Source organism: Vigna unguiculata, chromosome 7 (genome assembly GCF_004118075.2).
Source record: "Vigna unguiculata cultivar IT97K-499-35 chromosome 7, ASM411807v1, whole genome shotgun sequence".
Lineage (NCBI taxonomy): Eukaryota > Viridiplantae > Streptophyta > Magnoliopsida > Fabales > Fabaceae > Vigna > Vigna unguiculata.
The window spans coordinates 2,452,431-2,478,026 of NC_040285.1; the positions used below are offsets into that span (position 1 = coordinate 2,452,431).

At 28.7% G+C, this 25,596-nt stretch overlaps 2 protein-coding genes across 2 annotated transcripts; both read left to right on the forward strand.

The window, feature by feature from the left end:
• Positions 1-313: 313 nt before the first annotated feature.
• On the forward strand, positions 314-2,134 carry LOC114189598 (myb family transcription factor PHL5-like). The gene is made up of 7 exons (XM_028078207.1): positions 314-676; positions 757-892; positions 1,096-1,172; positions 1,262-1,301; positions 1,496-1,550; positions 1,638-1,707; positions 1,832-2,134. The coding sequence occupies exons 1-7, from the start codon at positions 359-361 to the stop codon at positions 1,901-1,903; spliced, it is 768 nt and encodes a 255-aa protein (XP_027934008.1). The 5' UTR covers positions 314-358; the 3' UTR covers positions 1,904-2,134.
• A 19,934-nt stretch (positions 2,135-22,068) lies between these two features.
• On the forward strand, positions 22,069-25,596 carry LOC114190875 (squamosa promoter-binding-like protein 9). Its single transcript, XM_028079938.1, has 3 exons — positions 22,069-22,480; positions 24,328-24,467; positions 24,739-25,596. The coding sequence occupies exons 1-3, from the start codon at positions 22,110-22,112 to the stop codon at positions 25,338-25,340; spliced, it is 1,113 nt and encodes a 370-aa protein (XP_027935739.1). The 5' UTR covers positions 22,069-22,109; the 3' UTR covers positions 25,341-25,596.

Sequence of the window (25,596 nt, forward strand, 5' to 3'; positions counted from 1 at the left end):
TTTTTATTTTTTAATTAAAATAAAATAATAAAATAGTACCTTCCTTACCTTAAAAATGTAGTTTGTCAAACTTTCCTTAAATTTTTTTTCTCAAAATATCATTACCATTATTTAGGTTATATATTTTTCTAGTGCTTTTGAAACCGAGCTCATCTGGTCTCATCTCCTCAATACTAACTTATAATTTTTTATTTTTGTTAAACTTATAAAGTAGCTCGTTAAACTTGGAATCTACTATACTTGCTTACCATTATCTTCAGAAATAAATTGAAGATTAACCCAATGAAAGGTAACACTTTTAAGCACACGTATATATAAACACCAAAGAACCGAAGTTTTCATCACTAAGACTACAGCTATGTATCATTCTTCGCAGGAGTTCACCGGAGTTCATAACAGTGTGGCCAACGTTGGAGGCTCAGAAAACAACACCTTCAACTTCCAACATCATGACCAACATCTGTTTGATGTTCCCGTTTCATGTTTGAACTTCGATTCGCAAAATTTTCTGTGTCAGTCTTCTGGGGACAACTCGGCTCAACTGTTCGGAAGTGTTGTTGATTCCTTCTTATCCACCCATGAAGACACGTTCTACGAAACGTATAGTGTTTACGAGCATTTCAGAAACGAGAAAAATAACGTATCGGAGGGTGGTGCTTCTGCCCCAGTTGATGGGGTTGGTGATTGATGTTTGTGTTTGGTGTTTTGTTTTTGAATCAGACCTATGAATTTGATATTGAATTTTGCTTCTCTCAGGTTGAGGTTGTTTGTGCCACTTCTGGAAACACAGCTTCTAGCATGGTTCCAACGAGGAAAAAAAAAGGAATAAAATGGACCAAAGATTTGCACGAACAGTTCGTAGCAGCTGTTAACAGCCTTGGTGGTGCTCAAAGTAAGTTAAGTTAAAATTTGATCACTTTATGTCTTAAATTTCAGTTTGGTGGGATAAGTTTTCAGAGCTTTCAGTTTGATTATGAAAATATCACATTATTAGAGAACAATGTTAAAGATATTGCATTAAACTATGTATAAAGTTTAAACTACAAATTCTCATGCAAATTTTCGTTGTCTGTTTTGTTTATTTTGAACTTGCAGAAGCAACGCCCAAGGCAGTGCTAAGGATGATGAATTCAAAGTCCCTGACAATTTTTCATGTTAAAAGCCACTTGCAGGTTGGAATCTTTTGTTATCAAATTAGCATTTTGTTCTTGAATTTTATGTTACTTAGTAGTGTAACATAATTGGCATAACTTGGGTGCAGAAATATCGATCCACTATGTTCGTGAAGAACACTTTCAGAGGTATAAGTTCTTGTTCAATGTGTTCATGTATAGCAGAAATGCATGCCTTGTTTTAAAATGGAACATGTATTTATCTTTTTCGTCATGCTTGTTAGTCTTAAATATCACTTAAATTAATGAAAAAAGATTTGAATTAAATTGCATATACAATTGTATGGATAAATCACCTCGCACTGTTGCCTTTCAAAATGCAGAAGGGCACGAAGAAAGTGATGGCAGAGACATGGTCACTGAACTTCAACAGAAAATGTAACGTAGTACCATGCAACAATTATTAGGTTTATTCTATTATTATGTACAAATGTTTGTAATAACGTAATTGAATGTTTGTGGCAGATGTATGCAAATTGAGGAATCACGAAAACTGCAACTTGAGATTGGGAGGGGTATTCAAGAACAATTAGAGGTGCGTGATGAAAATTTTCATTTTTCATTTTCAATGGTTCAATTTTTTTTAAAATTTGAAAATGTTATGATAATAAAAAGTTAATAGAAATCTACTCTTATGTTTTTACTTTTCTGATTTTCAGCTTCAACGAAATTTGCAAATGCTGGTCCAAGAACAAAAGAAACAGGTCAACGATGCAAAGAAAGGAAATTGAAGATCATCATTTAAGGTTCTGAAATTTTGTATCTTCTTTTGAGAAAAACTCTCCCATTTTGTTCTGATGCCATAAACTTAAAGAGTAATGTGTCAACATATTGAAGCAAAGGTGTTTGTGTGGGCTTCATTTTTATGATATTGTTAGCGTCATTCTTGTGATATTCTTCGGTTTCTTTCACTTCTTATGCAATCTTTGGTCCACATTCACATTTAGAACTACGACATGATGAAGACCAAGAAATGAGAATCATTCTTACAAGTGTCGACATTTTCTGTCATTGTCGCGTTGCATCTTTAGAATCATGTCGCCATCCTATAGTCATTATGTTTTCTATGTTGTTTGACTTTTTTTTTTCTCAATGAAATGATATAATTATTATCATTTGTGTTTTCTAGTTAACACTTCACTTTTTCCTCAACAATCACCTCTCACTCATTTATTTATTGTAAAATGACAATTTGAAACAAACTTTTAAAAATATATTTATTTGACATCAATTTTTGATAATGAAATATTAAATTAAGACATTAAATTATATATTATTAAAATATAATATTACTAAAAGCTTGTGTCTTAATTTAATATTTTATTATTAAAAATTGATGTCAAATAAATCTATATTTAAAACATGTGCCAAACTATCATTTTTGTTTTTTTCTTTTTCATGGATGACGAGTTAGATAAGATTGAAAAAAAAAATGAGTTGATTGACAAATGAAAAATAAAGAGTAATAATTACGTACTAAAATTAAATCAAACAATAAAAATATTTCAAACACTTGATAAAATATTTTTTTAGTAAAGATTCAATTAAAAACACTGAAATTTTATAAATTACTTAAAAATAGTTAATCTTAAAAGGAATTTAAAGTTATTTTATAGTAACTTATTTTTAAAGTTATTATTATAGTAACTTATTTTTAATAGATTTTAAAATAATTTTATTTGTTTTCTCAGTGTTGACAATTTAGTGAATAAACGCTTCATTGGGTGTATGTCTAGTTTATTTTACTTTAAAAAAAATTAGTTTTTTGAGACAAATCTTGAAATAAAATATTATTTTATGAAAAGTTTAACTATAACAAATAGATAAAAAATAATGGACAATATGTTTCTATATTCTTTTTTTAAAATGGTGTTGCTTAATTGATGAACAAGTATAATTGTTATAAACGCTTTGAGATACGTCGGATTCCACTATATAAATGTTCCATCATAAATGCTTAATTCCTAAAAAAATGTAATGAATAATATCAGCCACTTAATTCTCACTTCTCATATTTCATCTCAAATAATTTGTAATCTTATCCAAAGTATATAAAATGGGATGCAATTTGATTTTATATGCAATGTCCAAAATTACTTTTGTTTAATGTTAAATTTAATTATTATGCATAATTCAATCTCATAAACAAGTTATACGTACATGACTATAAAATATTTCGAAGTCCAAAATTCTTATTTCTTTCATTAATTATATACCAACATATATAAATCTTAAACATTTAAAAGGATATTTAATAAAATATATATTTATCGATGTGTTTGGAAAAAATCTCATCAGATATATTGTACTAAATATTAACTCCAAATCAGAGACGAATATTACCAGTGCAATAAACTTTTCATTACTTGAAATTTAATCTTTATTAAACATTTGATCTATTTAAACAATCTTACTTCATTAACAGTACGTCAATTTATTTATCTGGATCAAACTTTTTTATATTATCAAAACTCCAAAAACTTCTACTTTCACAAAATGACATATCCATTTCCGTAAAAAAAATTCATCCCCATCCTCATACCAAAATCCAACGGGTATCAAACTTTTATCTCATCCCCATCCCCACCGGATAACAGGTATAATCTCGTACCCGTACCCGTTTCCCTATTACTTCAATATAAATTTTAATTAATTTTTATAAAATAATAAAAAATTAATGTAAAGGAAACATAATATTATCAAATATTCAATATTAGTAGGATGGTTGTTTCTTCGATATCAAATACTTTGAAATAAATTATAATTGTTTACAAATTTCATGAGAATCAAAACATTTATTAAATTTGCAAATTGCAAACATTAATGAAACCTAGTTGATAAAATTTAAAAATATTTTTAAAAAAATTTAAAGGAAAACAAATATTCAAATTAAAATATATTTCAAATGTTTGTTTACTTCAATTTTTTTAAATTATAATGTATCTCTTTTTTTATACACTAATAAAAATGATAATACATCACTTAATCAATGACGCAAATAACAAATAATAAACATAATAATAAAATTTTAACATAGATATTGTATTTTTTGAATTCTAATATATGTTGGATGGTGATAAAAAATATTCATGGCAATTACATTAAATTTTTATATTGTAGTAAATAAAAGTTAATTATACAATTATAGTGAAAAAATTACAGTATGATTGATATAATGAGCTAGAAAATAAAAAATAATTAGATAAAATATATTGAAATAGTATTCTACATGATGAAAATAAACAACAAATAAAAATATTAAAAAATTAACAAATGTGTGCCTTAGAAACAAAATGAGAAACTATTGAAAGAGATCGCACAAAAGGAAACAAATGTATAATTAAGGGTTATGATAAGATGAAAAATACCTTAGACATTTAAGAACACTTTTCAAATATCAACATATATACTCAATGGTTGAGAAATAATTGTTTTAGCGAAACAAAAAAGTTATTTAAATGAAACAAAAGTTAATAAAAATAAGTAAAGATTTTTTTTTTTATATTACCTGGTAAATGAAAGGTTTATGCTATTAAACACTTAAATTAAGAGTATTAAACATACTCATGTGAAAGGAAAATATAGAATAAATAAAAAAAATTAAAGAATAATAGAAATATTAAAATATGAGACATAACAAAATTTTAATTGACATACATCATTTTAACATAATTACATAAATGTTATGATAAGATGAAAAATATTTTGGAGATACGAATGAGTTTCATGACAAACCAAATAATTAGAAGAAATAAAAAATTAAATATATATATATATATATATATATATATATGATTACTTAATTAATTGTGAATATTTTAATAATTTAAACGATGATAGAGATATGGCGGGGACGGGTATTATGGCGGGGATATGCATATTCTCATAACCATCCACATATTCAGTTGAAAAAGTCGGGGATTCCTCATACCCATACCCATACCCAGTCAATGCAGGGATTCCCTGTCAAAACAGAGACGGGTTCGGGCAATACCCACGGGGACGGGTTTATTTGCCATCTCTCATACGTAGAGATGGCAAATAAACCTGTTACCATGGGTATTGCCCGAACCCGTCCCCGCTTTGACGGAGAATCCCCGCATTGACTCGGTATGGGTATGAGTATGGGGAATCCCCGACTTTTTCAATTGGGTATGGGGATGGGTATGGGGATGTATATATCCCCGCCATATTTTCGTCCCTGTTTAAATTATTCAAATATTCATAATTAATTAAGTAATCATATATATATATATATATATATATATATATATATTTCTTCTAATTAGTTGATTTGTCATGACCTTTATATTTTTCATCTTATCATAACCTTTATGTAATTATGTTAAAATGATGTATGTCAATTAAAAAATTGGTATGCCTCACATTTGAATATTTCTATCATTTTTTAATATTTTTATTTATTATATATTTTCCTTTAACATGAGAATATGTTTAATACTCTCAAATTAATGTAATATAAAAAAAATCTTTACTTATTATTATTATTATTATTATTATTATTGATTTTTGTTTAAGTTGAAGAACACTTTTGTTTCGTTAAAATAATTTTCGTTATTTTTCAACCATTGAGTATGTATGTTGATATTTGAAAAGTTTTCTTATTTCTCTAAGGTATTTTTCATCTTATTATACCCTTGATTATACATTTGATTTTCTTTGTGCGATTTCTTTCAATAGTCTCTCAAATTATTTCTTATACACACATTTGTAAGCTTTTAACATTTTTTTATTGTTTATTTTCATCATGTAAAATAATATTTCGATATATTCTATCTAATTATTTTTTATTTTCTAACTCATTATCAATCATATTGTAATTTTTTCACATTAATTATATAAATAACTTTTATTTACTATAATATAAAAATTTAATGTAATTGCCATGAATATTTTTTTTCATTGTCCAACATATATTGGAGTTCAAAAGATACAAAATCTAAGTTAAAATTTTATTATTATGTTTATTATTTGTTCTTTGTGTCATTTTGATCAGTGATGTATTATAACTTTTAGGTTAAATTATGTCTTTGGTCTCCATTTTCGTAGCAAAATATCAATTTGGTCCCTTTATTTTTTTATCTCAATTTGGTCCCTATTTTGAAAAGTTTGATGCAATCAAGTCTTTTTCGTTAGTTAATGTTGTTGTAACAACGTTAGATGGGGTGTTACGTGTCAATTTCTGGATTTTTTGAATTATTTTTTTTTCTTTTGAATTTTTTTTAATTTTTAAAAAAATTAAAAGTTTTGCCACGTGTCAAGCTGACATCGTGCCACATGGCAGTGACAATGCCACGTGTCACTATTATGTCAGGTGTCATTTTCTCATTCTTAATTTTTGTCCCTATATTTTAATTTTTGTCTCAATTTAGTTCCAATTTTTGCAAAAATTGTGCAATTTCGTCCCCCTCCAAATTGAAAAAAAAAACTTTTATATAAATATTATACGAATATTTTTATTAAATTTGATGTTTTTATTCAAATTGATATTTCTATTATATATTTTCAACAAAACTAAGTTTATTTAAATTTGTTTCACATTCAATTTTACTTAAAATATTTTTCAAAATTTTAATTTATTTTTTTTATTGTTCCATAAACTAGTTAATTTTTTAAAAATTTATATAATTGTTATTTTTACACCAACTAAAACATTTGTATATAAATTATTGAATTTTACACATTTTAAAAATATGCAATTATTTAAAATATAAATTCAAATAAAAAACAATATTAAAGTATGATGTAATAAAATATCAATACAATTTATGAATTTTTTTTTTGTTATTAGCATTATTTTCTATTAAAACAATTTTAAATAAAGTTTAATGTAAAATATAAATTAAAATAAACTTAATCTTGTTAAAAATATTTACTTGATATATTAATTTTGATAGAAATATTTGTGTACATTTAAAAATTAAATTTGGTTTCAATTTAGAGAGGACAAAATGGTATAATTTTTACAAAAATTGAGACTAAATTGAGACAAAAATTAAAATATTGGGACCAAATTGAGAATAAGGAAATGAAATGACATCTGGTATAATAGTGACACCGTTATTACACCACTCCCGGAAAGGACTTGATTGCATCAAACTTCCCAACATAGGGACCAAATTGAGATAAAAAAATAAATAAAAGGACCAAATTGATATTTTGTTACGAAAATGGGAACCAAATGTATAATTTAACCTAACTTTTATTAGTGTATAAAAAAGAGATTCATTAGAATTTAAAAAATTGAAGTAAAAAAACATTTAAAATATATTTTAATTTGAATTTTTTTTTTCCTTTTATATATATTTTTTAAATACTTTTTAATTTTATCAACTAAGTTTCATTAATGTTTGTAGTTTGCAAATTTAATAAATCATTTGGTTCTTATGAAATTTTATTTGGTATTCTAATCTAAAATGTAAATAACTATAATTTATTTCAAAGTATTTGATATGGAAGAAACAATCATCCTCCTAATACTGAATATTTGATAATATTATGTTTCCTTTACCGTAATTTTTTTCTTTTATAAAAATTAATATTGAAGTAGTTAGAAAACGAGTATGGGTATGAGTACGAGATTATACCCGTTACCCGGTGGGGCGGGGCGGGGACGGGTTTCACTATCCCATACCCATCCCCGTAAAAAAGATTCATCCCCATCCCCATATCCAAACCCAACGGGTATCAAACTTTTTTTCCATCCCCATCCCCACCGGGTAACGAGTATAATCTCGTACCCATACCCATACCTGTTTCTTTACTACTTCAATATAAATTTTAATTAATTTTTATAAAATAATAAAAAATTACGGTAAAGGAAACATAATATTATCAAATTTTCAATATTAGGAGGATGGTTGTTTATTCGATATCAAATATTTTGAAATAAATTATAATTGTTTACATTTTAGATTGGAATACCAAATAAAATTTCATGAGAACTAAAACATTTATTAAATTTGCAAACTGCGAACATTAATGAAACCTAGTTGATAAAATTTAAAAATATTTTTAAAAACTTTAAAGAAAAACAAATATTCAAATTAAAATATATTTTAAATGTTTGTTTACTTCAATTTTTTAAATTCTAATGAATCTCTTTTTGTATACACTAATAAAAATGATAATACATTACGTAATCAAAATGACGCAAATAACAATTAATAAACATAATAAATTTTTTTTAACATGGATATTGTATCTTTTGAACTCCAATATATGTTGGATGGTGATAAAAAATATTCATGGTAATTACATTAAATTTTGATATTGTAGTAAATAAAAGTTATTTATAGTAAAAAATTACAGTATGATTGATATAATGAGTTAGAAAATAAAAAATAAATAGATAAAATATACTGAAATAGTATTCTACATGATGAAAATAAACAACAAATAAAAATATTAAAAAATTAACAAATGTATGTCTAAGAAACTATTGAAAGAAATCCCACAAAGAAAAATGAATGTATAATTAATGGTTGATAAGATGAAAAATACCTTAGACATCTAAAATCACTTTTCAAATATCAACATATATACTCAATAGTTGAGAAATAATTGTTTTAGCAAAACAAAAGAGTTCTTCAAATGAAACAAAAATTAATAAAAATAAGTAAAGAATTTTTTTTATATTACTTAGTAAATGAAATGTTTATGCTGTTAAACATTTAAATTGAGTGTATTAAACATACTCATATGAAAGGAAAATATACAATAAATAAAAATATTAAAAAATAATAGAAATATTCAAATATGAGACATAAAAAAATTTTAATTGACATACATCATTTTAACATAATTATATAAATGTTATGATAAGATGAAAAATATATTGGAGATGCAAATGAGTTTCATGACAAACCAAATAATTATAAGAAATAAAAAATTGAAATATATATATATATATATATATATATATATATATATATAATGTTACTTAATTAATTGTGAATATTTTAATAATTTAAATGATGACGGAGATATGGCGGGGACGAGTATTATGGCGGGAATATGTACATTCCCATAACCATCCCCATACCCAATTGAAGAAGTCGGGGATTCCCCATACCCATACTCATATCCATACCCATACCCATACCCAGTCAATGTGGGAATTTCCCGTCAAAACGGAGACGGATTCGGGCAATACCCACAAGGACGAGTTTATTTGTCATCTCTACTCATACGTATAGAAAATTCATATCAATAATTTGAAACACAAATTCATTTTTAGTCCAAACGAGTCACATGCAAGTATCACTCTACCCATGTATGACAAAACATAAAAAATAACTCAAGAAAATTGATAGAAGATGAACTTAATTTAATTAAAATTTTGATTGAACATGATTATTCTTCTTTACCTCAGAATATCTAAGTTAGACTTTAATTTTTAAAATGATGAATAAATTCGTCATAATTTTATAGAAAAGTCAAAGAAAGAAAAAAATTAAAACTAAACTTAAATAACCATTTTTTATATTTATAAACTCAACATTTTAACAATAAATATATTTAAACCTCCCCACAATTGTATTCGGCTATTTTTAATCCTTACAATATACATGTATCTAAATATAATTAACAAACCTTCCAAAATAAATAATTTAGTTTTGTCAATTCAACATTTACACGATTTGCTAATATTAGTTACCATCCAAATAATTTTACCATCCACATATTTCCTCTAAGTCTAAAATCTAAGTAAAATACAAACAACATCACAATTATTAGGTTGTTTTAGTTTAACTGTAAGTCCCATTTCTTTTAGCTTATAAGAGTTGGGTCTGGCCTTTTCGTAGGCCCAAGACCAGCCCACCAGGGGACCCCAATATCCCTTTCAGCTCACTTATTCTGCACTTGTCTCCATTTTCAGAAACTGTCTCCCTCCCTCAAACACTCTTGACTCCAATTAGAGCTCTGTTAGGGCACAAAGATTGTTCCATCTTCGAGCTAGATAAGGTTGTTCTGTCTCCAAGTAAGTTACTCCTCATATCTGTTATAGCCTTTCTTCCCCTTTCTAGTTGGGTGCTTTAGTTGCGTTAGGATTCTTATAATCGTTTTGGGTCCTGGGGTTTTTGTTTCAGCTCACTATCTTAGTTCGTGGAGTTGTTGTGCCTGGGTTGCGTTCTCTAAGTTGTTGCTCCCTTCTCTTGCGCCTAAAAAGGTAAGGGAAGCTAGGTTTTTAAGTTCTAAAGCTATTTTTGTATGTTTGAGAGTTGTTGTGTGTTTTGGGTGCTTGAATGGTATATTAATCATGTGTAAATGGTTGACTTATATCCTGGATGTTGCTCTGTGTTGTTTTTCTGCCTTGCATGTGTGGAACAGTGAGGGAGAACTGATATTCTCGCCCAAGCAAGCTCGTCTCCCCTAAGCGAGAATATCAGAGGCTCGTCTAAGGTTCAGCCTCGAGCGCTCGCCTAGGCAGCCCATTCGCATTTTTAGCGACGCTCTGTCTCGCTCAGGCGAGAAGGTCTCGCCTAAGCGAGAATTCGTGAAAATCTCCCAGGGCCACTGTTTGCAGACTCGCCTAAGCGAGAGCCTGCAGCTTAAGCGAGGCAACCTCCCTCGCCTGAGCGAGGGCGCTTAGCTTGAGCGAGGCTGCTGTAGAGGGGTGATTTAGTTATGTTTTATTTCCTGTTTGGTTGGTGGTTTATGTGATTGGTTTAATTACCCCTTTCAAAACCTGAAGTATGTGAATATGCGTGGTTGTTTGATTTCTATGGACTGAAACTGGTATGTTGGCATAAGTAACACATGGGTTTTGGTTGGTTGGTTGAGAACTTGCACGATAATTGGATGTTTGAGATAAAGGTGGTGGTTATGGTATGAACATGAATTTGGTGTGAGATATGCGTAATTCCATGAGTCTCGTAGGGAGATCTCATGGTGGTGTGTAGTGTATATAATTAAGATAAGGATCCAAGTAAGGATCACATCCCGAAACTCTAAAGGATCAGTGAGTCTCATGTAGAGCAAACTAATCCAAGTGGTAAGAGTAGCGGGAGGCCTTAGTCGTTGGCAGGATAATGGCCTTAGATGCTGGAAAGCTAACCTTGTGTGTGGTAGGGTGAAACCCATTGGCAATGACTCTGCAAAGTAATAGAGGCCACCATAAGCGCAAACGTCCAGTGAATCCGATCTTATTATATTTATTCGGATAATTGAGTCATAGTGTCTTACTTGTCTGCCATAACATGATTTTGTGCGTGCTGTGTTGTATGCTTGGAGATGTCACAAGTACTTGCCTGTCATATTATGATTAAAACTGTTTTACACTAGCTTACCCTTTCATTTTGTGTATGTTCTTGTGTTGTTTTCTCTTTTGCGATGATCACCTTTTTGTGGAAGCATATGGGAGGAACGCTGAAGGTAGACTTGACGGCGACAGCGATGCAGTTTAGATGGCCTGTTGTGTGTGGCTCTTAGGAGCAGTTTTAAGGCTCTAATGCCTTTGTAATCCCCTGTTATATGAACAGCTTCTTTTGCAAAACAGTTAACTTTTAGATTTATGTTTTGTTAGAGGCATTTGTTTGATATGCCTCAATATCTTTTAAGTACTTCCTAGATGACTGTAATGGTAAATCCTTATATGTACTGTCTATCTGATTGCTCGTTTATTACTATAATTATGCGATGTTTTTATTTAGTAGATTATTTTATTTAAATGGGATGTGACATTATTTATGAAATTTAATGTAAAATCAGAACCTGTATAAAGATCGAGACACTTTTAAAGTATTTATATCTATATATATATATATTAAAAAAATTTACTGATAAAAAAAGTCAAGTTAAATTTGTATCTAACTATTCTACGTACATGTTGATTCCTCCACTCTCATAATCTAACTCAAATAAAGGTTCCTTTCGGAACAATGTCAAGTCATATTTTTATTTTCAATTTTATCTTTTAATAAATAACTATTTTTTAAAATTAAAATAATTATGTAAGTAATCGTTTTAATAAATTTATTTTTTTTATTTTTTTTAAATTACTTATTTTTAAACTGAAATAATTTTTTTAATAAAAAAAATCTACAAAATAACATGTATTTTCACTAGTTATATTTAAAAAAATTTATTAACAATTTACTCATAAAATCTATTTATTGAAATTTAAAAGTCAGAAACAACAGGTGTTATTTAAAATGTTTAAAAAATATTATTAATGATGTTTAAAAAAGTGTTATTTCATTGTAAAAATCAAATAAATAACATGTCAGAATCATCACTAAAATAAATTTTAACATTGTTAGAAATGTAAGAATCAAAACTAATGTTTTTGAAAATACATACTAAATGATATCAAAATTTTGATTAGTAACTATTTCTTTTTTAACATTGTTAAGAAAATTCATATTTTTTGTTAATTTTGTTCAAAAATATTATTAATAATGTTTAAAAAAGTGTTATTTCATTTTAAAAATCAAATAAATAACATGTCAGAATCATCACCAAAATAAATTTTAACATTGTTAGAAATGTAAGAATCAAAACTAATGTTTTTGAAAATACATACTAAATGATATCAAAATTTTGATTAGTAACTATTTTTAATTTTAACATTGTTAAGAAAATTCATATTTTTTTTTTAATTTTGTTTTGAATTTTCTTTTGTAAAAAATATATATAAATTTTGTTGTAAAAAAATTGCAAGAAAATGTTACTATTTTTTTAAAATATTTTGTATAAAATATTTTTCGCAACAAATTTTGTAAAAAATAATTACAAATTTTATAATTTTATAAAAAATAATTATTCACAAAAAAATTATCTATCAATTAAAATTTTTAAAAAAATAACAGAAAAAGGTTTTTTTTACAAATTTTTTAGCAATTTGCAAGAAAAATTTATGGTAGTATAAAAAATTTTAGTTGAGTAATTACTTCGAAAAAAAATATTTATCCCCAGAATATCTTTTATAATCGGATGCAACAGTGATATAAAGTAATTAGACTTATAAAGAAAGAATAAAGAAGAAAAGGTTCTTTTCCAAAGTAAAAGGCACTGAAGCCCCCAAAGCAGGGGCATTTCCCAATTAAAGTAGTAGTACGACACTAACATGCCCTTATTATTACTCAATTGTGTCCCATGAAGTAGAGAAATATTATTTTATAAAGTAAAAAAAATAATATTTTATAAAGTAGAAAAATATTTTTAGTTTCACATAGTACACTCGATGAAAAATAAATTGAATGTATACAGGTAAAATATAAAATAATAATTAAACACGGGTATTAGAAAAATAATAAGTATATATTTTAATTATTTCTTTTTTAATATAATAAATATGATATTATGCTGTTTAATTTATGGATATCCACTATTTTTTGATAATTTTACTTAAATATCTTAAAAAATAAAAGACAAAATTAAAGTTATTAATAAAAATATTAATCAATGGAAAATAATTTAGAATTTAATTTTATAAATTACATTTTTTTATTTATGCTTATAAATGGAATTTCTTTATATTTTAAAATTTATACTTTATTAAACAACTTATTTGAATTAGGTTTATGTGTGCTCATGTTTATTATATGTCTTATCTAGAATTATACTTTCAAACATATTTTTACTTTATATCTTAAATAATTATTTAAGTAATCTTTTAAACCACAAGTATCTCTAGATATAATAACATCAGGAACATTGTCATGTGGGTTAAGTAATAAGATGTAGGAGAAGTGGGAAAAAGTATTCAATAATTGAAACAAGGTTTGCTATATTGCCTTTTGAATTTTGTTTTTTACAATATTTAACTTGATTTCTAAAAAAAAATGTGATTAATTAATAACTTTAATATTTGGAGTACGAAATTATGGTAACTTTTAGAGATCCAGTTATAAAATTTACCCGAAATCAAAGTCTAAATTATATGTATTTTAAAAATTTGAAGATCTAATTAAAAATAATAATTTATGAACCTAGTATATATTTAAATAAGATGTTCTTTGTATTTATTTTCTTGTGGTTTAAAAAATTGTGGTATTATACTTGTAACGTTCAATAAAAAAAACCTTTAACCATTTAATCCATGTACACCAAAACTTACAAAAGAAACAAACTCATAAAAGGGACATTATAACATAACAGACAAAAGCTCTAAAGGCCACTTTAAAAGTTTGCACTTGAATTTACTTCTTCCTGTACAGAGAACATTTATATCAATCATAAATATGGAGATGTTAAAATTATAAATTGGTACATTTACAAATCATCAAATACATATTGATATTAGTATTCATACATCAATTATATGTCCTAAAAATTATTTACTGATAAAAAATATTTTTTAACAACTTAATTTTAACAATTTTTTCTTACAATTTGAGATGATATCTCTTAAATGACTTTTCATTTTTTTTTAATTTATAAATATTTAAAAATTACTTAAAAGATATCACAGTGTACCAATTCTTTGTTATCTTATTTGATTATCTTATTTTTATTCTTGTTAACTCTTTGGGGAGTGTACCAATTCGTTACAAATAGTAAAAAAGGAAGTCCAAGTATAGTTTTTCCAAGGGATTTGTGTTCGTTTGTCTAAGTGTGATTATTTACTAATTTTAGCAATAATGCCAACATAAACGATTGGTTTAGTTTAAGATTAACATGCAAAATTAATAAACACTAAAGTGATAAAAGAAATTAGGAAAGACTTCACCAAGGTTGGATGTCATGAACCATACTAACGTAATATTTCCTACACAATTTCTCTATCTTGCTTAAACATCCTCATCATAAGCTTACTAGCCCCTAATTCCTTTGAAGTAAGTTCTAAGTCAAATAGTTAGAATATTAATTCCTTAACTATTTTAACACATGACTTGCATTAAGATTTAGTGTATAGAATGACCTAGAAATTACGTCTATTCCTAGAATCCAATCTCATGGTTGTTCTATCTAAGGTTAAGTTCCAATTCATTTTCCAATAATTAGATACAAGCAAATAGCAAAGATTTCCATCAAGCACATTTATAATTGAGATAGAACATATGAACACGAAAAAGATTACATTGCATAGGAAAATTACAAAGAGTATAGGTTCATTACATCCAACCCCAATGAAGGAGGAGTTTAGTCACTCCTAAGCATCTAGAGAACAAAGGATGGATGAATTTGATGGAATGGATGAATTAATGTGAAGTCTCCTTGCCCTAGAATGGCACTTTTTCGTATCTTTCCTGGTCTTGTCGCGTTCCCACACTTCATCACAACAGTTTCGTGCAACTTTCAAAACTATAACCACTTCAGAAAACTTTCCTCTCGCTGGGCGAGATGACTTACTCGTTGGGCGACCGATGATCACTCGCTGGGTGACAGAGCACACTCACTGGGTGACTGATCCATCTTGCTGGGCGACTAGGTCCTGACAGAATAACCTCACTTCTTCTCCAATCCTTCACTTTCCTATACAATAATCTCCAAGAAAACACAAAAATATATATAACCTAAAAGAAACCTAAAAACAATCTAAAACTTCCCACAAAACACATGATTGAGTACAATTAAGAGGTCCAATAAAATAACAATAATAAGTATTTTTCATACTTATAAATTCTTAAATTAAAAAGTTGTTCTTGTTCTCATTTTCATTTTAATATATATGATTTTTTTGTCTCATCCTCATTTCTATCAAAATTGAGTAAAGACAACTAGATTGTGTGAAAATGTGAAGCTAATTACTCATTAGATTGATTCAAAATATACTTATTTCGTTTAAACACTTATACTTTTGCTAAGTGTTGGAAGTCTCACATCGATCACAATATTTAAGTGGGTGTAATCCTCATCTTTCAAACCGGTTTTGTGGGGTTGAGTTGAGCTTAAACTCCACTTCCATAACATGGTATCAGAGTCAAGTTAGAGTTTATCCTACCGACATTTCTTGGACATTCTGTTCCATCCGCTATCGGGTTGCTAACCGACTACCCATTAATTTTTAGTCCCACGCACGAGATGAATATTCATCGGCCGGCGTGAGGGAGTGTGTTGGAAGTCTCACATCAACTAGAGATAAAGCCAATTCACAATATATAAGTGAGTACAATTCTCAATTTACAAACGGGTTTTATAAATTTGAGTTAGGCTTAAAATTCACTTTTAATACTTCTAATACTAAGTGAAGGTATTAAACGAAAAATTGATCGTAATAACTTAAGTGATATTTTCTATCGATGAGTCAGATGAAACCTGTCATTCTTCATATTCTATATATATATACATATATATATATATATATATATATATATATATATATATATATATATATATATATATATATATATATATATATAACTCGAGAACCTTGTATATACATGCAACTAAATATGAAACGAATATGGAAAACCAGGTTTTCAGATTTTATATTATGTAATAGACAACCTTAGGTTCTATATACCTTTTAATCAATACTTAAAAGACGTATTTACTTTTTTATAATTTATTTTAGATCTTTATTTATCATAATTTTATATTAATTAATTTAATTTTCATGCATGTATTACTTTAAAATTAATTTTAAAATATATATTCTAGTCTCTTAAATTTGAATTTGTTGTTCTTTATAAATTTGAATTTTTTTTTGTTCTCTTATTTAATTTTTTTTAGTTCGTAATTATTTTAAATTATTTAATACCCCTTTATAAATTTATAAAAAAAAAGTAAACCATTTCAAAATTATTTATTTTAAATTTCAAAATAAAGAATTTGATTTAAAATTTTCGAACAAGATCCAGAAAAGAAAGATATAGTATTCTTTATTTTGTTTGGTAACATCATTTTCAGACACAGTTCCCACTTTGACACGAGAGATGTGTTAACGTCATGCAATAACTTTTTACCTAGTTTGTGTTGGTGAGAGACACCAAAAGCACTAACAGAAAATAACCGATGGATACACATATTTTGTAATAACAAATAGTTATTACAGTAAGAAAAATAATTGTCACAAATAAAAAAATTTTAAAAAATGTATAAATAATTATTAAAATTAGTATAATCATTATACGGATAAAATGGTAAAAAAAATGAATATATGCAAAAAAAACTATTAAATTATATGGTACTTTTAATGTAAATATTATTATCACTAATTAAAATATTTTCATATCATTAAAAATTCAAAAAATAAACTGAATGAAAAGGGAACCCATTTTCTTCGTATTTCATTCTAATTTCGAGAGAAGTGTTTTGTCACGAGTTTTACGACAACAATAATAAATACATAATAATCATTAAAAATCAAATACTAGTTTTATTTTATTATATTAAAAATAAATATATCAATACTTTACCGTATGAAATGACTAAATATTAAGTTATTTTTGTCTTGAAAAGTACCATTGATATTAAAGAATATAAAGAAGGAATAGTGGTTAATATAAAGGAAACAATAAATATAAAAAAAAAAATAGTAAGAAAAAGTACAAGCTCCATTTTCTGTCTATGCATTCTTCACCTGTGTTCTCCTTGGATTTGGACAGACACATCTCACTGACAACTTTTTTTAAGTAACTTTTATTTTCTTTTATCTTTACATGTAACTCTACCACTTATTCTCTCTCCTTCTTTCAAAGTAAAAACATAATAAATTTTATTAAAATAAAATTTCTCAAAAAAAAATGTAATATAATATTAGGAAAGACTAAAGTAAACTATAAAGACTTTAATTAGTTTTATCCAAAATTTTTAATACATAAGATAGTACTATTCAAGACATTATAATATTTTTCTTTTAAGGTATGATAAAGATAATGCTACCTTAACAAATTTAAGATTCCAATAATAGTTTTCACATCTATAACCGTCCACGTACACATTAACGGAATCTTTTGAATATGAGTAGGTTCGAAGTACAAAAGTGATAATTACAACATTTATTTGAGTTTATACATAAAATTAATAAAAAAGTAATAATAGTAAGACATCAAAAGTTAAAGAATAAAATTGAGAAAGAAATGAAGCATGGAATATGTCTGTGTTAACTTTTTTTCATATATCATCAAATGTTTAATTAGATGGATGATAATCATTTTTATTTAGATGTGTCAGTTTGATACATGTTTATAAAAAAAATGTTAATTAAGTTTGAACTTTTAAAAAGATGTATCAATTAGGTTATTTTCAGTAAAAAAATATTAACATCGTTAATGATATTGATATTTAAAATGACTTACAAAATTAAGTATTGATATTTATATCAAAATTTAGTGGTAAAAGTCATGAGTTAAGTTAACGATTTTAGTAATTTTTGTCTGAAAGAGACCTGGTTAAGACATTTTTTCAAAAGTTAGGACTGGATTGACACGTTTTTAAAAATGACTACTAAACTGATACATTTGAAAAAAATTGAATATCATCCGACTAATTAAATCTATTATAAAAAATAGAGTTATTTAGATAAAGATTCATTGAGATAATAAATATGTGATAATTCGAAATCACATAGTTTTTATGTGATTTGAGAGTATTAGTAATAACATCACATTAATATGTTGTAGGTTCTTTTAATTATGTACTTAGATATTTTAGTTTTTTAGATTTTATTGGTTTATGAAAATAGTTTCAACTATGTTGAACATTCTTTATAAGGATTTGCAGCTTTATTTTGTATATATTTGTGTTGGAATATTTAAGTGGACAGTGCATATTTTCTTGATTGTTGTGCTTAAAACGAATGAACTTTTGTAATGATAAGTTCATTTTACGAGACAGTAAACCTATTAGACTGTAGATCTAAAAGATATGAACACTTATTATATAGTTGGTTGCTCTACAATTTACTTTCTAAATATCATAAAATATTTTAATTATTTAACATGCTCAGAAAATATACATTATAAAAACACTACATGCAACATTTTATAATATAGTTATATATATATATATATATATATATATATATATTTTTTTTTTTTTTTTTTCAATAGTTGCAGTTTTTAAAAACTGAACACGAAATATTAATCTGTATTCACGGATCAGATAGCTAAATCCCAATGGTGCGGGACGGGACATGTCTTGCAATTCTTATAATAATAAAAATAAAAATTATTAAATAAAAAATTTATTAAATTTTTATTTCATTTTTAAATAATAAAAAAATAAAAAATACTAAAAATTCAATATTAAAAAATGAATTATTTTTTTCATATTAAATATTATAAATAAATAATAATTATATAAATTTTAAATTAAAATATTATATAAAATTTGATGAGAATGAAAACATTCATTAAATTTAAAAATTTTAATAAAATTAAGAAAATAAAATTTAAAAACATTTAAAAAAAATCTTCAAATTAAAAATATTTTAAATTATTATTTAGTTTAATTTTTAAAATTTTAATAATATATTTTATTTACATTGATTAAAATTATTATATTAATATAAAAAAAATTAAATTAATAATAACATAATTTTAATATAAATATTTTATTTTTTTGAATTTTAATATATGTTAGATATACATATTAAAAAATATTTAAAAATTCTTATAAACATTATATGTAAGCCCCTTTTTGCTGTCCCAAAGAAGTTTGGGCCTGCCCTTTAGTAGGCCCAAGACCAGCCCTTTAAGGAACCCTCTATACCCACTCAGTTTTCTCATTTGCCTATTGTCACCTTTTCAGAAACAGTCCTCCTCTCCATCCCACATCTCAAGCAAGGAGCTCTGCTAGGGCATAGAGAAAACTCCATCTTCAAGCTAGCTCAGTGTTCTTTTTTGGTAAGTATCCCCGAATCTGTTATAGCATCTCCTTTTCTCTTTCCACCTTCTTCCAGTTGGGCGTTTTGTTGCGGTTAGGGTTCCATTTCTTACTCTCGTTTTGGGTCTTGGAGTTTCTGTTTCAGCTCACCAGTTTAGTCCGTAGAGTTGTTGTGACTGGTTGCGTTCCTTGGGTTGCTGCTTCTTTTCTCGTGTCTAGAAAAGGTAAGGGAAGCTAGATTCTTCTGTGTTTTGAAGTATGTGGTGTGTTTAAGTTTTGTTTAATGCTTGAAATGATTTAAAGGATGCTTGTACTCATGTATGAATGAACTGCGTGGTTTGGGTTGACTATTCTTGGTACTGCATGTGGGAAACAGTGGCGGGACCTCATATTCTCGCCCAAGCGAGCTCATCTCGCCTAGGCGAGAATAGCAGAAACTCGCCCAGGTTCTGCTGGAGCGACTCGCCCAGGCGGAGGGCTCTTGTCTTGAGCGATGCGTTGTCTCGCTCAGGCGAGAGTGACTCGCCCAAGCGAGTTCTCGAGGAAAACCTGGTGTACTCTGCTCGCATCCTCTTCTAAGCGGGGAGTTTTATTTTTGGGCGAAAGGCGATCTCGCCCAGGCGAGCTGGTCTCGCCTTGGCGAGGGTCAGCAGAGGGCCACTGTTCCAGGTCTCGCCCAGGCGGGACGACCTAGCTTAAGCGAGATGGTCGCGGCGGCTCAGGCGAGGACAATGCAGATTTGTGTTTTAATTCCTGTTTACTTGGGGGTGGCTATTTACTTCGAATATGTATGATTTTGGTGTAATTGCATGAGTTGTGTGGGTAGTATGCACTGAAATTCTGTATGTTAGCATGAGTATTGTATGGGATTATGTTTTGTTGGTTGAGAAAGTGCATGGGAATTCAATGTTGAGAAAATAATTGGTGGTTGTATTACGAGGAACATGAAATTGTTGTGTGATAGGCGTAATTTCATGAGCCTCGTGGGGAGACCTCATGGTGGTGTGTAGTGTATATATTAAGGTATGGATTCAAGTAAGGATCGCATCCCGAAGCTCTAAAGGGTCAGTGAGTCTCAAGTAGAGTAAACTGACCCAAGTGGTGAGAGTAGCGGGAGACCCTAGTCTACAGGCAGGATAATGGCCTTAGACGTTTAAAGGCTAACCTTGTGCGTGGTAGGGTGAAACCCATTGGCAATGGCTCTGCAGAGCAATAGAGGCCACCACAAGTGCAAGCGTCCAATGAATCTGATATTGGTATATTTATCCGGATAATTGAGTCATAATGTCCTGCTTGTTTGCTATAACATGATGCTCTGTGTCTATTGTGTTGCATGTTAAGGAATGTTTAAGTACTTGTCCGTTATGTCATGATAAGATTAAATTACACTAGCTTACCCTTGCATTTCTGTTTATGTTCCTGTTGTGTTTTCTCTTTTGCGATGATCACCCTTGGTGGGAGCAGATGGAGGAAGTTCTGGGAGCAGGCCCGGTGGTAGCAGTGGTATAGCTTAGGGGACCTGTTTGTGTGACTCTCAGGAGCATTCTATGGCCCTAGTGCCCTTGAAATTTCTAGCTCTAGGAGCTTTTCTTTTGCATGACTGTTAACTTTCTCTTATGTTGTTTATGGCATAGTGGTATGTCCAAATTTGTTTTCACAGTACACTTCTGGATGACTGTAACAGTTACCTTTACTACGTTTTATGTTCATCTAAGTGCTTCTCGTTATTATAATTTTGTGATACTTTATTTAGCAGTTTAATCTATTAAAAATGGGATGTCACATTATAATTATATAATTATTAGTATAAATTCAAATTAAATTTACATACATTATTCTCAAAATAAAAAATATTTTTACTATAAAAATATATTATAGTTTTATAAATTAAATATTTCACAAATAAATATTAATCAAATATATTAAAATATCATACGTAAATATATAAATAATTCAAAGTAAAGTATTAATGTTCATAACCTGAATTATATAAATAAATTCATTTAATTTTAAGAAAATAGCTGTGTATTTTATTTCATCCACGTAATAAATACGTGTATGTATTATTTTAAAATTAAAATATAGATAAAAATAATAAGAATAGAAAAGATTAATATAAATTTTGAAAAATAAAGAAAAATAGAAATGGGTAGCTAGAGGAGGCTTGAGCATCAGCAGCAGAAGAAGCTAGCAGCAAGAATGAGTTTTTCTGGTTCAGTGAGCAAAGTAGCACTACCCTCTTCCTCCTCATCACCCAACTCTTCCATTGAGTCACTTGATGGCTTGAAATTTGGCCAGAAAATCTACTTTGAGGATGTCAGTGTTGCAGCTGCACCAACCACTCAAGGGGCCAAAACCAGTGCTGGGGTTTCTTCTTCTTCTTCAAAGAAGGGAAGAGGTGGTTCAGTGCAACCGGTTCAGCCTCCTAGGTGTCAGGTTCAGGGTTGCAATGCAGATCTGAGTGGAGCCAAAGCTTACTATTCTAGGCACAAGGTTTGTGCCATGCATTCCAAGTCCCCAACGGTCATTGTGGCTGGTCTGGAACAGAGGTTTTGCCAACAGTGTAGCAGGTTACCCTCTTTCTCTCTCTCTCTCTCTCTGTTTTTGTTTATTATTGACTTCATAAAGGAAAAAAATCTTTTTTTTTTTCTTATTCTTTAGCTTCTTGCTATTTTTGGTGTTGTTTCTATATTGGGTAGTCTTCTTGTTTTACTTTCATCATCTTACATCCTGCTTTGCTTTTTGCTATTTTTACCAGTTTTGCTTACTTTCATCATTTTGCATCTTGGTTTTTGCTATTTTCAGTGCTTTTCCTATTGAGTGCTTTTTTCTATTTTGAGTGCTTTTTTTAATATTGTTTTTTTTTTGAAAAAAAAAAGTTAATTGGCACTCTAATTTACTGATGTGCTAGGATTAGTTTCAATGTTAGAAATAATCAGTTATTTTTTCCATTGATGAAGGTAAACATCAAATTGGTGCATCTACTTTTTCATGGTTATTGACTATATATTTTGCATTTATTTTCAAAGTGTTGCTTGTTTACAAATTTCAGGGCTTTCAGCAAGCTGTTTTTTTGTTCCTTGTGATTGCTTTCTGTAGAGTTTCTTTTGTTACTGTTGATTCATGCGCTTCTCTTCATAAATTAAGTGTGTGAAGTGAAGTGTTGCAAGTTTTGTTTTGTTTTTTGGTTTCTGATGCTACTAATTGATTCTAGAATGGCTCATGTTTCTGGATTTGATGTACCTATTGTTACTGTGACTTATAAATGATAGCATAGAATAGAAAAGAAGTTACCAAGGTTTCCCCCTTTTAATCTAGTATATGAAGAGGGTACGAAAGTGAGGAAGAGACTGATATCTTTTGGAAGTTAGATGTTAACAGAGGAGGGATTGTTCTGTGTTTTTTATTGTTCAATAAAGATTATCATTATGGCACCTGAATTCTGATTCAGCTCTTAAAAACTGTTTATCCTTTTCTGTTTAATAGTTCAAGCTTGATTAGATCTGAAATCAATTTTCTCTTCAGTGACTCATTGTGCCAACAAATGTTACAGGGCATTTTTTGGGATGTTTTTAGTGGCAAAATGATACTGACATGTGTGTAAGTGGAAGGTTATCATGATGGCAAATTGCTACTTTTCTGCTACTGTTCTGGATTGAGATATCTTATGGATTGATTCTCTTCATGAAGAACTAAAATTTTCAGATTAAGATGTACCCTTTGTAAAATTTCCAACTATTGAAACATACATACGAATTTGTGCTCTAATATAATGGTGGATCTCATACACCTTCACTGATCTTGGATCTCATACAACTATTGAAAGGAAATCTCAGCCAAGTGATTTCATGTTTAATCTTATTGACTGAAAATGATGGATGTTAATCAGTTATTTTGAAAAATGATATTTAACAACTAAAAAATGTTGTGAATTTTTGAATGCTATCCTGGTTTATGGATATTGTACATATTGAAACCCTTTGAGTGGGAAAAAGACTTGGGTTGTTATTTTTTCTCTTGTGCATTGAGACACACATATGGTTTTGAATATCCAATATTTGTGGCTAATTGGTTACTAATTGAACTTAAAGTTGAGTTGTAGCCCATGCCATTGCAACCCTGAGTTTAAAACCTTTGGTTCTGTTGCCAATTATGTTATCCATTATCTAATGCATGAACATTTCCTGCATGTTGATAAGAAGCAATCTTTCTCTTTTGTAGCATACTACTTAAACCTGGTTATGTTTCTGAAATCTTGTGTCTGCTCATACTATCTTTTATAGCATGCATGGCATATATATATATATATATATATATATATATATATATATATATATATATATATATATATATATATATATATATATATATATATATTTCAGAAATGGTAATATCCTCTTTGTTAGTCCTTGCCCAGGTTTCATCTGCTCTCTGAATTTGATCAAGGAAAGCGAAGCTGCCGCCGGCGACTTGCCGGCCATAATGAGCGCCGGAGAAAGCCTCCACCCAGCTCCATATTAACCTCTCGCTATGGCAGGCTTTCTTCCCCTATTTTTGGTTAGAAATTATCAGAACATAAATTTCAAACCTCCTTATGTGCTTTGTGCATGTTTGGTTTGGCATGGATCAAGTCAAATGTTGATTCATAATCCAAATCCAAACTGAAACTACTTTGAGTAATTTCCATGTTTTGCATCCAAAACATGGATTCGGGATTCCATGCCAAACCAAACACACACTTAATGTATCCTAGGACGTATCAATAATTTCAGATTTTGCTCTTCCTTGCCTATAAAACACATTCAACTGTTTCACTCATGTTTAGCAGATAACAATGGTAGAGCTGGTGGCTTTCTCATGGAATTTGCTTCATATCCAAAGCTTACATTGAGAAACACCTTGCCAACTCCAAGATCAACCGAGCCACTACCTGGAAATCATGCTGCAACCTGGCAGAGGTCAGACACACCATCTGAATTCTTCCTGCATGGATCAGGAAGTGGTGGAACAAGCTTCCTTGGTTCCAAACATCCTTTTGTGGAAAGCTACACCGGAGTCACCGACTCAAACTGTGCTCTCTCTCTTCTGTCAAATCAAACATGGGGTTCCAGAACCACACAACCAAGTGTTGAACTGAACAACAATAACAACAATAACAATAACTTGTTGAATTTCAATGGGACATCCATAGCACAATTCACTGCTGCTTCCTCACAGGTTGCAGGCTTCCATCAACTTCCACATGCCACCTCATGGTACCTGAAGGCCCTTGACTCGCCGGAGGGTGTTCCTGATCTCGGCCTAGGCCAAATTTCGCCGTCTCTTCATGGCCATCTTCATGGTGAGCTTGATCTGCCACATCAGGGTAGGAGGCATTACATGGATCTTGGGGATTCCAGGGCCTGTGAGTCTTCTCAGTGGTCACTTTAAAGATCTTCTTTGCAATCATATGCATAATAATGGTAATGAGGGGAATCTGTGCTTTCTTGATCAGTTACCAAACACTTATGGTTTCTTTGAACTTAGCAGCAAGGTGAGTGTATCCTTCCTTTGGTTGTGGAACTTTGAAAATTGAAACTTTCTTATTTTGTTTGAAGTTGTGAGCAAGGTTGGTAGCCTTGTTTCGTTTTGTGGAACTTTTCAGACATTGTTATCTTGGTATTGGAACTTTTTAGCAAGATGGGTA

Coding starts and splice junctions, on each gene's coding strand:
- LOC114189598 (XM_028078207.1), top strand. CDS start 359: ATGTATCATTCTTCGCAGGAGTTCACCGGAGTTCATAACAGTGTGGCC. Junction 893..1,095: donor CAGCCTTGGTGGTGCTCAAA/GTAAGTTAAGTT, acceptor TTGAACTTGCAG/AAGCAACGCCCAAGGCAGTG. Junction 1,708..1,831: donor GTATTCAAGAACAATTAGAG/GTGCGTGATGAA, acceptor TCTGATTTTCAG/CTTCAACGAAATTTGCAAAT.
- LOC114190875 (XM_028079938.1), top strand. CDS start 22,110: ATGAGTTTTTCTGGTTCAGTGAGCAAAGTAGCACTACCCTCTTCCTCC. Junction 22,481..24,327: donor TTTTGCCAACAGTGTAGCAG/GTTACCCTCTTT, acceptor GTCCTTGCCCAG/GTTTCATCTGCTCTCTGAAT. Junction 24,468..24,738: donor GCTTTCTTCCCCTATTTTTG/GTTAGAAATTAT, acceptor CATGTTTAGCAG/ATAACAATGGTAGAGCTGGT.